General features: G+C 29.3%; 1 protein-coding gene across 2 annotated transcripts; it reads right to left on the minus strand.

The window, feature by feature from the left end:
* Positions 1-1,017: 1,017 nt before the first annotated feature.
* On the minus strand, positions 1,018-5,228 carry LOC106451631 (probable LRR receptor-like serine/threonine-protein kinase At1g51820). 2 transcript variants are annotated; one of them, XM_013893575.3, is made up of 13 exons: positions 5,104-5,228; positions 4,478-5,003; positions 3,599-4,077; positions 3,369-3,513; positions 3,217-3,288; positions 3,046-3,117; positions 2,874-2,945; positions 2,614-2,795; positions 2,280-2,518; positions 2,058-2,184; positions 1,905-1,970; positions 1,625-1,814; positions 1,018-1,544 (listed from the first exon to the last, which is right to left on the minus strand). In XM_013893575.3, exons 1-13 carry the CDS (start codon positions 5,174-5,176, stop codon positions 1,136-1,138), a joined length of 2,652 nt encoding a protein of 883 aa, XP_013749029.2. In that variant the 5' UTR covers positions 5,177-5,228; the 3' UTR covers positions 1,018-1,135. The 2 variants fall into 2 exon arrangements, with proteins under 2 accessions (XP_013749029.2, XP_048627500.1); XM_048771543.1 differs by having other exon boundaries at positions 1,905-2,184.
* Positions 5,229-12,898: the final 7,670 nt, after the last annotated feature.

A 12,898-nucleotide genomic window follows, 5' to 3' on the forward strand; every position in this document is an offset into this window, starting at 1 on the left:
TTAAGTCTATTTTGGGCATTTATATTTTTAGAATCTATATTTGTGACAAAAACTATTTTAGGTCTATCCTAGGGAATTTCTGAATCTATTTTGAGCCATAAAATATTATTTAACTATGACAATTATATATAACCTAATATAATCAAATTAATACTGAACCAACGAAATATTCAATACCCAAAATCACATATTTATTGAGAAAAATAATATTATATTATTTAAAATAATCATATATAAATAGAATACAAAATTGTAAAACTACAAATAATTTTAAATTGAAATATGACATAAACCAAGTACTATGGTATGATTATTTTGTAAATATTAATATTTGTGCATGAGCAAAAGAAAATTATCTAGTACATATGCACCATCATAACGAAGACCTTATATGATGAGTTAAAGAAAAAAAAAACTTATATGACTGAACTAGCGTTGACCTTGACTTTGTTTGCGCTCTCTTGTTTGGTGTTTTATATGTTTTTTTTTTTTTTTTTGAAAAAGGGCATTGGTGTTTTATATGTTCACATCAAATTTAAGAACAGCAACTGTCAGGTGGCCCATAATTTATAATATAACTGGTGGTTCTGGTTGTCGTTTGAATCTTTGAAACCGGAACATGTCATCTACTAATAAACCACCAATTGGAAGACTTTTACGGATGACTTTCGGTGGTCTATTTGTGTGGGTCAGTCGACTTTTTTCGACTAAATCAGCATCTGATGTATATGCTTAACTGGTTTGTGCTTTGTAAGGAGAGTCACGAGAGGGTAAATCGCAATCCTCATTGATGAATCCTAAGTACTCGTTTCCTCTGGTTTCTCTGTTTATGTCTTGATAATATATGTTTACTTTGCAACTCTGTTGTGAAACAGAGACCTTATCTATTCTACTTCTTTTTGTGAATTTTTGTATGGCTCTTTAACCTTGATCTCCTTAGATAACATTTAACTTCTTCTTCAAGAACAAGAGTAACACTCTATTTGTCAAACAACAAACTTATTATGAATTGACACATAACGGTAAAAAAGCGACTGTAAACTTTTTAGTCACAAAGTATCCATAACAGAAGTTAAATAAAGGTGACATCCGACACAGAGATATGGAGATAGTTCCGTAGTAAAAAACATATAATCTACCTAGCCCTTGGGCTCACTTCAGTACCAAAAGTCAAGCTCACTTCTATAGAACTCTTCGAGTCCATGTCCCTACTGGCACCTCCCCTTGAATTTTCAGCTGCAAGACATTCATTCAGTCCGATAACAACTTGCGACATCGTAGGTCTTCTCGCTGAAGAAGGATTTAGACAAGACATTGCTAGTTCAACAGCTTTCCACACAGAACCAGAATCATAATCTCCATTTAGAGTTGGATCCATAATGCTTATGATGTCTCCTTTTGTAAGCATTAACCCCACCCATTCTGCTATATGTGGCTTTTCACGGCTTTGGTCTATCACAGGTTGGTTTGTGATGATCTCCAACAATACTATCCCAAAACTATAAACATCACTCTTTTCTGTCAGCCAATTTGTTCTGTAGTATCTGCAGGACAAGATATACAATGAATTTTTCATATTTTTTCATACGAAAGAGAATATAATTTCTTAGTCGATAGTACTTACTCAGGATCAAGATATCCAGGAGTTCCAGCAACAACTGTCGACACATGAGTTTCACCTTCGATTGGGAATGATCTTGAAAGACCAAAATCAGCAAGCTTGGCCTCAAAGTGTTCATTCAACAATATATTTGTGGTTTTAACATCTCTATGAACCATTGGTGGTTTGCATCCATTATGTAAGTACTCAAGTCCTAAGCCACAACAATCATTTTTAATTAGGCTCTCAAAAAATATAAACATGAATTAGAAAAAAACTTAAGGTGGGTAATGTTTAAACTAACCTTGTGCCGATTCAGAAACTATTTTAAGTCGAGTTCCCCAATTCAAAACAAAACGGTTACGTGTTCCTGTATTTGAAATAACAGATTGATATAAAAGTCTTATGTTACACACAACGCATAGAACTAAAACAAGACATTTTGTTATTATTTTACCTGACATATGTTCCTTTAAATCTCCATTGGACATGAATTCATAGATAAGAGCCATGTTCTCTCCTTCGTCGCAATACCCAACAAGATTGACCAAGTTCTTGTGATGAACTCTAAGAAGAAGTTCGACCTAAACACCCAGCCATGATTCACAAGCTCAAGTTTAAAATATTGCTGAATCATTAAATGTTTTAGTACGAGATACTGATGACTGTGAAAATTTACCTCAGCTTTGAACTGTTTATACCCTTGAGATGATGAATGGGAAAGTATCTTAACTGCTACTTGTTTTGTACCATTCACAAAACCATAATATACAATTCCGAACCCTCCTTTCCCAAGGATTCTTTGGAAGTTATTTGTCATTGCAATAACTTCTGAGTAACTAAACCTTTTATTTTCTGTCATAATTGCCGGTTCTGATGATCTACCATCTGATGCTTGAATATATGAGGGTTCTGGCCCTTAAGGTTGCAAGGAAAAAAAATTTAGTCAAGACTTAGTGAAACTTGAGATGTATGATTGTTGTGATATTATTCTTGACTTTATTTATTAGTACCTTCAAATTTTGATGCTTTTTTCTTTCTGAGAACAAGGAACATGACGAATGCACCTATAATAACAGCTACTGAAGCAATTGATGCAACCACTGGTACAATGATACTCTTTTTCTTATGTCCATCGTTTCTTTTGTTCACACATGAACCAGCTGTGCAAAGAAGATGAGGGTTTCCTTCAACACTACCAAATATGAGTGTTATTAAGATACCAAATAGTATATTAACGGGCTGATAAGTATCGGAAACAAAAAAAACTTACTTTAACTTCATTCCTTTCTTCTGAAGAAGTGAGGGAGGGACCGATCCAGTTAAGTTATTACCACTTAAGTCTCTGTTAGAAAAGATTATGCGTCAAAACAAAAGCAATCATGTTTAGGAGAAAGCTTAGCAAAAAAAACGTCAAAACAATAGTGACTCTATGAGAAACTTACATGACCAAGAGTGATTTTATGTCAGCTAGAAATTTAGGTATTTCTCCAGTCAAATTGTTATTTGACAAGTCCCTACAGTTAACAATTGATACATATTAACCCATCAAATATGATCCATTTCCAAAGGCTAAGTAATTTTTTAGGCTTGGACAGCCGTGCAGATATACATACAACTTTTCAAGGTGGGTAAGATTTTGAATGGCTTGTGTGATGATCCCGGTTAATCCACTTGTAGATAAGTCTCTGGAGAAATTAAATGTGAGATTTCTAATTCGATAATTACATGATTAAGAAATTAAGGTAAAGTAAATGATTCTTCTTACAAGGAAGTGATTATTGGTGGAGTCGAAATATCTGAGTTATTGCAGTTTAGACCATCCCACAAAAATTGTTTGGGTACACATGGATCTCCTTGCCAACTGATTCTATTTAATCCATAAATATCTTGAACATTCTTGATACCAGCAACTACAATTGTAAAGCTTGATGGTTTCATAAATCAAAACAAAACACAAATATTTGTCCATAATTTCAGGAATGTAAATGGACATACCTTCATCTTCATTTGTCTCCATTTGCGGGAAATCAATCACGGTGAAAGCCTCGATGGCATTCAGGAGAGGCGGAAGAGTTGATTTGGACGTCTTCAGAAGCTGCAAAAGGCATGCCCCTCCATCGCATTGCTCTGGTGTTATGTCGAATATGGTTTGGGTCTTTAGCGGCTTAGGACTATATGGTCCATATGAAATTTTCCCATTCATTGTTATATTGAATTCTCTTGTATCGTTGGCCCTTAGGGTCTGAAGCTCGGCAAAGTGCATGTAGGAGTAAAACTTCGTAGTAGATGGCTCTATAGTCCATGTAATGTTTAATGTCGCGTTAGGGTTTAGGGGCGTTACTCCCGTTGACATTACACCTTTTGGCAGTTCATAAAGATTACTAGAATTTACATTCAAATTTGTAGTTACTTGTGTCCATGAGTTCGCCACGAACATCGGGTACCATTTACGATCATAAACATCATCCGGGTACCTGTCACAATATTAAATTGCAATACATTATTAAACTAACACGAAGGTTTTCAATCATTCGAGTGAAAAAATATTGACATGTGAAACTGAAATATTTTTTGTTTATCAAAAAATAAAAAAAAATTCGTTATTAAATTTTGCGATTATAAATGGAAAACGCAAAATGCAAACGATGTTCTTGCTTTTTAAGAATGGCTTTCGCGTGTGCTAAGTTTTTAATTAAAAGAGTAAATATTGTGGGTTTATTTGAAAAAAATACATACACTATGTCACTATTTAAACATATAAACGTAAATATATACATGCAAAAAAAATTTAAAAAGTTGAAAATGTTTTAAGCAATCACAAACACCAATCAAGGCATATGTTTATGTTATGTGAAAGTTTTAACTTGTTCTTACCGTATATTACGATCTGAGTTGCTAAGATACCTCCTGAATTCGTATTTGAGTGAGCCGCTTTGAGTAACATACATATCTTTCTTCAATGGTCGTAGCTCCAAGACATTTATAAAGGGTATACTAATACCTGTCTTAACAAGACATACCTGTAAAGAGTCGGTTTGCGTCACATGGATGATCTCCTCTATAGTATCATTACTGCTCACTGTTGTCCATATGTTCGGACCCAAGTAAAGGTCAAAGTTTGGATCGACATTAAGACCATCATAATTTCCATATACGAATGTGGCCTTAATCAGATACTTGGTGTCCCGGGTAACATTTAGATGGTAGCAGTTTCGTACTCCGTCTGGAAAATATCTTAGTTTCAAAATCGGCTTAGTGTAGTCCGGTTCAAACTCCTTGGCGATCCTACTAGTTTTTCCACTCTTAACTAAATCGGCATCTGATATATATGCTAAACCGGTTGGGAGTGAGTTGTAAGGAGACTCACGAAGGGGTAAACCGCAATCCACATTAATGAATCCTAATGAGATAATAGATGAAAATATATCTTATAATCTAAGAGAACCGTTGACGAAAGCAAATATATCATATACATTAAAATCCAACAGTTCCGTACGTACCGGTGGGATCTTGAGCTTGAACAAGATGAAGTATCAGCACAAAACTGGAAATGAACATACAACGTCTCTCCATTTTCTCCTTAATGTCCAAAGGAAAGATCCTTTTATTTTTATATATCAAGCTATGCATTTGAGTTTATGATTATATAAGCCACTTCTTAAAAGTCCTAAGTCAACTAAGATTAATGATGTTGGTCAAATAGTAATATTATTTCACGGTTCTTTTTTTTTTATTATTGAACACCATATGTTTTCACGGTTCAAAATGATTTTATAAGCCAAGTACTTGAGAGAAAAAATGACGAGTGATTTATAATTTAATATTCAAGTGGTCGAAAAGTATCTCAATGTCTAAAGCCACAAAACCGTTGACTAAGTCATTCCAAAGAACACGCTGTATTCTTAGTCGACGTGGAAAAACGAGTTAATACAGAAGGAGACGTGCATCAAACTACAACCTTCTTACTTTCTCGTTGACTTTGACTTTTGTATAGCTGCACTTAATTGGTTGATCTCTTTGGTCTTTATCGTTCACTAATGAAAACTTCGCCTTCAAAAGTCAATGCTCACAAATAATTGAGTTTTTGCATTAATTTTTTTTTTTTTTGCATGCCAATTGTCGAAGTAACAACCTCCAATGATTTTCGTTGGACGTAGTTTTTTAATATGTAGGATCCCAAATTGAGCAATTAGGTGCTTGATATTAAAATTTCATATTGAGTTCTTTGGTTTTTCTAGGAATATATCTAAATAGTTATATAGAACTAGGAATTTTCCTAGGCCATGTACAGAAATAATAATTTTAAATATAATATTTCTTTATTTCTAAAATATTAGTTTACATTTTTCATTATTACTTTTATATTTTAATTTTATTGGTTTGGAAAAAATATATATATTTTGTAGTTTTTTTCTTTTTATTTAGTTTAGCTATTTATGTTTAATTTAATTTAAATTTTATAAATTTAGGATTATTTTATAAAAATCAATTTTTTTTATTATCTATTTTAAATATATCTCTTATTTAGTTTTAAATATGCATTTGTTCAAATACATAAATTCTAATAAAGTTTGGATTTTTGTTGGTTATAGTTAAAATAAGTTAAACTAGTAAAAATCAATATGTTAATTACCTAGTAAACGGATAAATTTCAATAAAATTTAATCATTTAACTATCAACAAAATATTTATTGGATTAGTATCGCTTTATTTTTGTATTTGTTAATGAACACTTACAATTAATTTTTATTATATATATACACAAAGTGTGATACATAAGTTAATGTAAAAAAATACTTGTTACTTATATTTAGTTTATTTTTTATTAATTTTGTGTATATATATATTTATTTATTTATTTTTATGGTGATATATGAGTTACAAGTTATTAATATATTTCAAAAGTTTTGCTAAAAATAAATATTGATATAAAAAATTACTTTAATGATGATATAAGAGCTATTAGTTATTGTTATTTTTAGAAAACTTTGAGGGGAAATAGAAATCTTTATAAAGAAATTATCCATGTCATAATGCCACATCATATTTTTTTTCTAAATCCATGTCAGTTTTTCTTGTTGTTAATGAATGTGGTGATCGATGACACATATACAAATCACTTTGCAAATAATGTTTAGTGGATGTGTATTTGATTTTTCCTTAGAATTATTGAAACAAGTTGTATCCTTTCAAGAAATTTTATTTCAAAAAAAAATATTTAAGAAAAACTGTTTCTCCTATAACCATTTGGCGCGTAAACTTATTTTTAGAATATTAAACCAACTCTAATAAAACACCAAAACATTGATTTTGATGTGATTTATCTCCAATGAGACATTAGAAATGATGCCATTTCATCAAATTTAGTGTTTTATGAATAACACCAAATTCAGCATACCAAGTATTAAAATAATATATTATATTATTTTATAATTGATTATATAGTAGTACTTTTGTATATTTTATTTTTGTTTTCACATTATTAAATTAAAATATTATTTTATTTATATTTAAAAAAATAATAACTAAATGAGTATTATCAGTTACACAAAACTGTAACAAATAAAAATTCATTTATTATGTATTATTAAAATATATTAAATTTTATTTTCAACTAATATTTTACATAAAATAAATATATAATTTACTATAAATTTTACATTTCTTAATAAACAGTGTGATATAAAATTACAAACCTCTGACATAGAAATATAATAAAATGATAATTAGTCAATTACAAATAATAAATATATTAAAATTAAAAGTTAATTATCTATGATATTGTTTTGGTGTAAAATCTGATGTTATAGTTAGAATTGACAAAATAGAGTTGATTACCAAATTTAATGTTATTTTAATATCATATTTGGTGTTATGATTGGAGTTATCTAGTATTTTTTTTCTGAACAACAGAGTTACCTAGTGTAACTTAGTAACTAGGTGGTAACATGCGCCTTGTGCAGGGTGAATAGACAAAAGAAAATTAAAACTTTTAATTTATGCCAGAATAATTGAGTCAATCAAAATATATTACTTTGCGAGATTAGTCATAGATTATTCAAGAGATTTGTCCGGGCTACGAAATTAATTTTAGTTGCCAATTTTAAAAGTATGGAAAGTACTAGAATTAAGAAATCATCATATATGAAACAATATTAACTTTAAAAATTAAGCTGATCGAAAATAACCAAATTGACGTTTCCGACGTGTTGTTTCCTTAATTTTATAGTCTTGGTGCTTAAGTTAAGAGATTAAATGGTATTTTTAAGTTTGTATTGTCCAATCAGTTAAAAGATAAGATTCAATCGGCGTCATAATCCATGATCAATGCTTCTATCAAATCAATTAGGGTTATATGATTAATATTCATATATAAATGGCATTATATAAATATGAACCATAGATGTAACATACCAAAACAATTGTGAGGAACACGGATGCTTTTTTAAATATATATATATATATATATATATATATATATATAATTATAACAAAATTAATTCCAAGTAAGTGGTCATAAAATTTAATATTTTTGAACACTTGTAACACCCAAAAAACAATATAAAAGAACATTATGTAACATACCAAAACAATAGATTAGTGATTGCTCTCCAGAATTTTTTTAGTGGTTGTTTTGCATGATCGAGTCAACAATATGTATATATATATTGGTACGATCAAAAATAAATTTAGTGCTAAATATGAAACAAATTGAGATTCTAGTCAACGAAATTAAATTCAAAATCAATCAGTGACGATCAAAAATATTAATATATGTTTTGGTTTCAATGGTGAATTTTCATTACGAAATTCAGCCAATATTAATGAGTACATATATAACCGTAATTAGTGTCATATTTAGCTTCAAATTTCCTAATTTGAAATATTCATATGGCAATCATACATTGTCATGAATGAATTAAAGAAATTATTACTTTTAATCTATATATATTAGAAAGTCAAAAGTCACAAATATTAGATATAATGAATTATGGAACAAAAGTTTGCATGTTTTTATAATGTAAGCTTATTTGTTTTGTTTTTTAAGTTTGTGTAGTTGGTAGGTGCAATTAAGTATATCTTATGAAAAATCAAATTTATAAGAGTGAGCAAAGACTAATATAAATTTACTATGAATTTAAGAAAAAAAAACATGAGAAACATGAGTTTACGGTTACCAGCTTTGCAAGCAAATCGCCATAATGATATCAAAATCTCACTATTTAATTTTACGTAACTTGCGCTCCACTACAATTCTAAACTTGTCGTAATTGTAATATTGGCTGATAAATCAACGCAGCAAAAAAAATATTACATTAATGATTGCCATATGTAATTCCATGGTAGTATTCCAAATTTATTTGTGTTTCCAAATTTAAGGAAATAATAGTTAAAATCATCATATTAAAGGATTTGACTTGTTCAAAATGTATATTAGAATTTAAAATTACATAATTTAGGAAACAATAATTGAATTCATAACAATTTTACACCTACCAAAAATACAAAAAAGTTATACAATCAATAACTTTGGAAATGTTTTCTCACCAAATGAATTTCATAGAATCCCATGATATTTATACATTCACGAATACAATTCAATTTGGTTTGATAGACACGAAACCGGTTTATTAAATCGAGCTGGGTGTTTGTTAAAAATCTATTTTATAATTTCAACAGATTTCAATTGATATACAATAAAATATATTAATATATTTATTTTATTGATATATGATAAAATATATTAACAAAATAATAGTTTAACTATATGGTTGACTTAATAATTCATCCCGAAGCCACTAAAATAATTTAGAGTAATGTTTGTATCATTATACTCAAAATAGCTCCATGACTTCTTATATATTTTATTGGGAATATGAAAAACCGATGATAATTATATATTGCCATTTTGATTTTAGTGGTTTGTATACATGATGCAAATGACCAATATATCATGCTGTCTTGATTTTATGTAAAAAAAAATAATCATAGAGTATAAAGGTGTTGGAGAGTTCCTCCTCGTACATGGTCTATGGTAAATCAAATTTTTTTTCGACATAGGACAAATCAATTTCGTGAACGTTCACTATAGAACTGGTTTCTAGATCTAATAGTGAGGATGCATATAATATATCATAATAATTAAAATCTAATGATCAATGGCAAGATATGTAATTAATCTAATAAAAAGAGGGTCTTTAAATATATGGTATGAGAGTGATTGTGGTGTTACCACATAGAAAATGACATTTTTTTATAATAACACATGAGGTAAAGGTTATTTAATAATAGTGTTTTTCAAATAATAATAAAAAAAAATAAAACAGAGTATCATAATCATTGGTTCTTCCATAGCACGCTTGTGTGTAAAAGATATATATATATATATATATATACTAGGGTCGGCCCGGGCTACACCCAGGTTTTTATTTAAATTTAAATTTTGATTATATATTTAGTATGTTTATTTTAAAATATAAATTTTATAATCTATCATAAACATATAAGTAGCTATCGACAAATATACAATAATTTTAAGTTATTCAATCTTTTTGTCTTACGCTATTCAAAAAATTTTGCATCCATTTTTTTGTTATTGAAAATTATATATAAGGTGAGGAGTAGAATGATCAAAAATTAATTAAATTTTAGTTATGGTGTTTAACTGGTTAAATTGTTTTAATATTTCAATGCACTTAAAACTATTTATAACATTTGTTTCCAATTAGTCTCTAAGTAATTTAATGGAATATCCTCTTAAATTTACAACAAATAGTATATTTTAAAAAACAATATTTATTTTTTTTTCAAAAGTTTATGATTATATAACACCAACAAAATTTACTTAACCCGATTTGCTTAACTAATTGATTTTAGTTAATGAATTAGTTAAATTTTGATCCGAAGCTTTCTCAATGAGAAAAAACTGAGTAGAAGCATTTTATGTTTCTTATAAAACGGTAATGACCTTGTTTGCTTAACCAATTGGTTTAGTTAATGAATTAGTTAACATTTAAACCATAGCATTTCTCTGGTTTTTTTAACTGTGTGTGTATAAGTGTTCCTACATATCTAATTATCTATCTTTTGGTCAAAACATAGCTAATTATTTAATAAATTTTTCTATCAAAATAACATAGTGATTTGATAAAAAAAAATAGTGATTAGTGTAAGGTTATTGTATGTTCTTATTCCAAAATGTACTAACGTTAATGCATGTTGCCTAGAATCGGTCCCGCACGTATGAATGTAATGTATTTTTTGTTTGAATTCTTTTCTTTTGTATGAAAATTTTATTTGCTTTTTGGATTTGTATTCGGATGTTTTGATTGTTACTATATATTTCCGAATGTTTCCAATTTGGTGTCTTTTTTGAAGTTACATTGAAATACCAATATTACATATTTCTTGGTATGAAGTTCATTCTTGCGTATGTTTTGTTGGTATTACATTTCTATAGTTTTTTTTCTGGTTTTTGGTCTTTAATATTCGTTGTGTTAATAGTCCTGATCTTTTATGGGTATTGTAAATGTGCATTCTAGCTTGTATTTTGTTGGTATTGCTTTTTTTCTATAGTATTTTCTGGTTCTTGGTCTTTAATATTTGTTGTGTTAATAGTCCTGATCTTTTATGGGTATTGTAAATTTTGTTTAGTTAGATTTTTCACTTTGTTTGTTTAAAATTTAGGGGATTAAATTATGATAATTGTCTAGCATATGCATGTATATGTCCTCCAGTGCTCATTTTGTTTTAATAAAAAATAATGATCTAATATTAGAAAAAGTTCCTAAATTATTATTTAGGATTCCTATTATTTGTAGGGAAAAAATATTCTTGCACGGTAGAGAAATATAGAAATTCTTGCACATTAGAGAAATATAGAGAAGGCACTTCATGTCTTCCATGTATTTTCATCTTCAGGTCGTGTATATATTATAGACTACTTGGAGACATAATCAAATGTAATCTGACAAAATATGTCACAACTTTGCATTTCTCAGGACTCAGATGAAATGAAATCTAACAAATTACTTTGGCTGATGGCTCTTTCAAGAATAGTTTGGTTCCTACATCTGTTCCAATCATTTTCCAGTTATTAGAAGCATCTTTCACAGAAAGCTATCATGTAATATAGAAAAAAAAATTGAAAGAAATTGACAATAACTGCAGCAAAATTAATTGCATCAAACAGAACGCTAATACTAAAAGAATTCGAGCAAAATTAGAAGCTCGAATTCTTTTAGTATTTGCATTCACAGAAAGCTATCATGTAATAAACGAAGCTGACATAGACATAGAAACGTAACGAAAGTAATTATCTCCATGATTGCAGACGGAAGAGTTTATGAAACTTGAACAACCTCTATTAGTGAATAACTTGACCACAGTTTCAGAGCGAAGATGTTCGAGGAAGACGACGGCGTGAACACAACTTGCTTTTAGGTTTCAATTAAGGTTTTGGGCTGAATTAACTTAATATATTGAGGGGCCCATATGACTTTTGAACAGAATCGTGAAATAAAGAAAAATAGCCGAAGTCCAAAGTCTTTTAAACCGTTTTGATTTTTTTTTTAAGTGACACGTGTCAACACCACAGAACACAAATTTGTGACCTGGATGTTGAGGTGGCTTCACCAAGAGAGAGCAAACTCTCTTTTATATATAAAGATATATTGAGGGGCCCATATGACTTTTGAACAGAATCGTGAAATAAAGAAAAATAGCCGAAGTCCAAAGTCTTTTAAACCGTTTTGATTTTTTTTTTAAGTGACACGTGTCAACACCACAGAACACAAATTTGTGACCTGGATGTTGAGGTGGCTTCACCAAGAGAGAGCAAACTCTCTTTTATATATAAAGATATGGGCCTGAGCAGGGAGAGTGAGAGAGCGAGGCCAAATGTTTCTTGCCATGTGGCCGTGGCTCTTTCAAGTAGAACATTTAGCATACATCTGAACTTTATCATCAGAAGGAGACTCCAAAGATCAGATATATGCTCTATTAAGCCAGATATTTAGCTGATCTTTAGTTCCTTGAACTAATGTTTCTAAATGTTCAAAAAGCAATACTGCTAAATTTTATTGAATCTACACAAACTGCATCAAATTATATGGATAATGATTCATTGCATCTATATATATAAAGATATGAACCATCATATTTACAATAGTTCTAAAAGAAATTGATCCATACTGAACAATCATTCACACCCTTTAACTAGATATATATAAATCAATCTTGAACTAATCAGCGGTGACTTGGACGTAAGATATGGACTAGTCAAAATAGTAGATA

This window comes from Brassica napus, unplaced genomic scaffold, assembly GCF_020379485.1.
Source record: "Brassica napus cultivar Da-Ae unplaced genomic scaffold, Da-Ae ScsIHWf_1202;HRSCAF=1721, whole genome shotgun sequence".
NCBI lineage: Eukaryota > Viridiplantae > Streptophyta > Magnoliopsida > Brassicales > Brassicaceae > Brassica > Brassica napus.

Excerpts from the sequence above, each read along its gene's own strand:
- LOC106451631 (XM_048771543.1), bottom strand. The coding sequence starts at position 5,176 with ATGGAGAGACGTTGTATGTTCATTTCCAGTTTTGTGCTGATACTTCAT. Across the intron at positions 2,185-2,279 it reads ATAAACAGTTCAAAGCTGAG|GTCGAACTTCTTCTTAGAGT; the intron begins GTAAATTTTCAC and ends CTGGGTGTTTAG. Across the intron at positions 1,545-1,624 it reads CCTGGATATCTTGATCCTGA|ATACTACAGAACAAATTGGC; the intron begins GTAAGTACTATC and ends CTTGTCCTGCAG.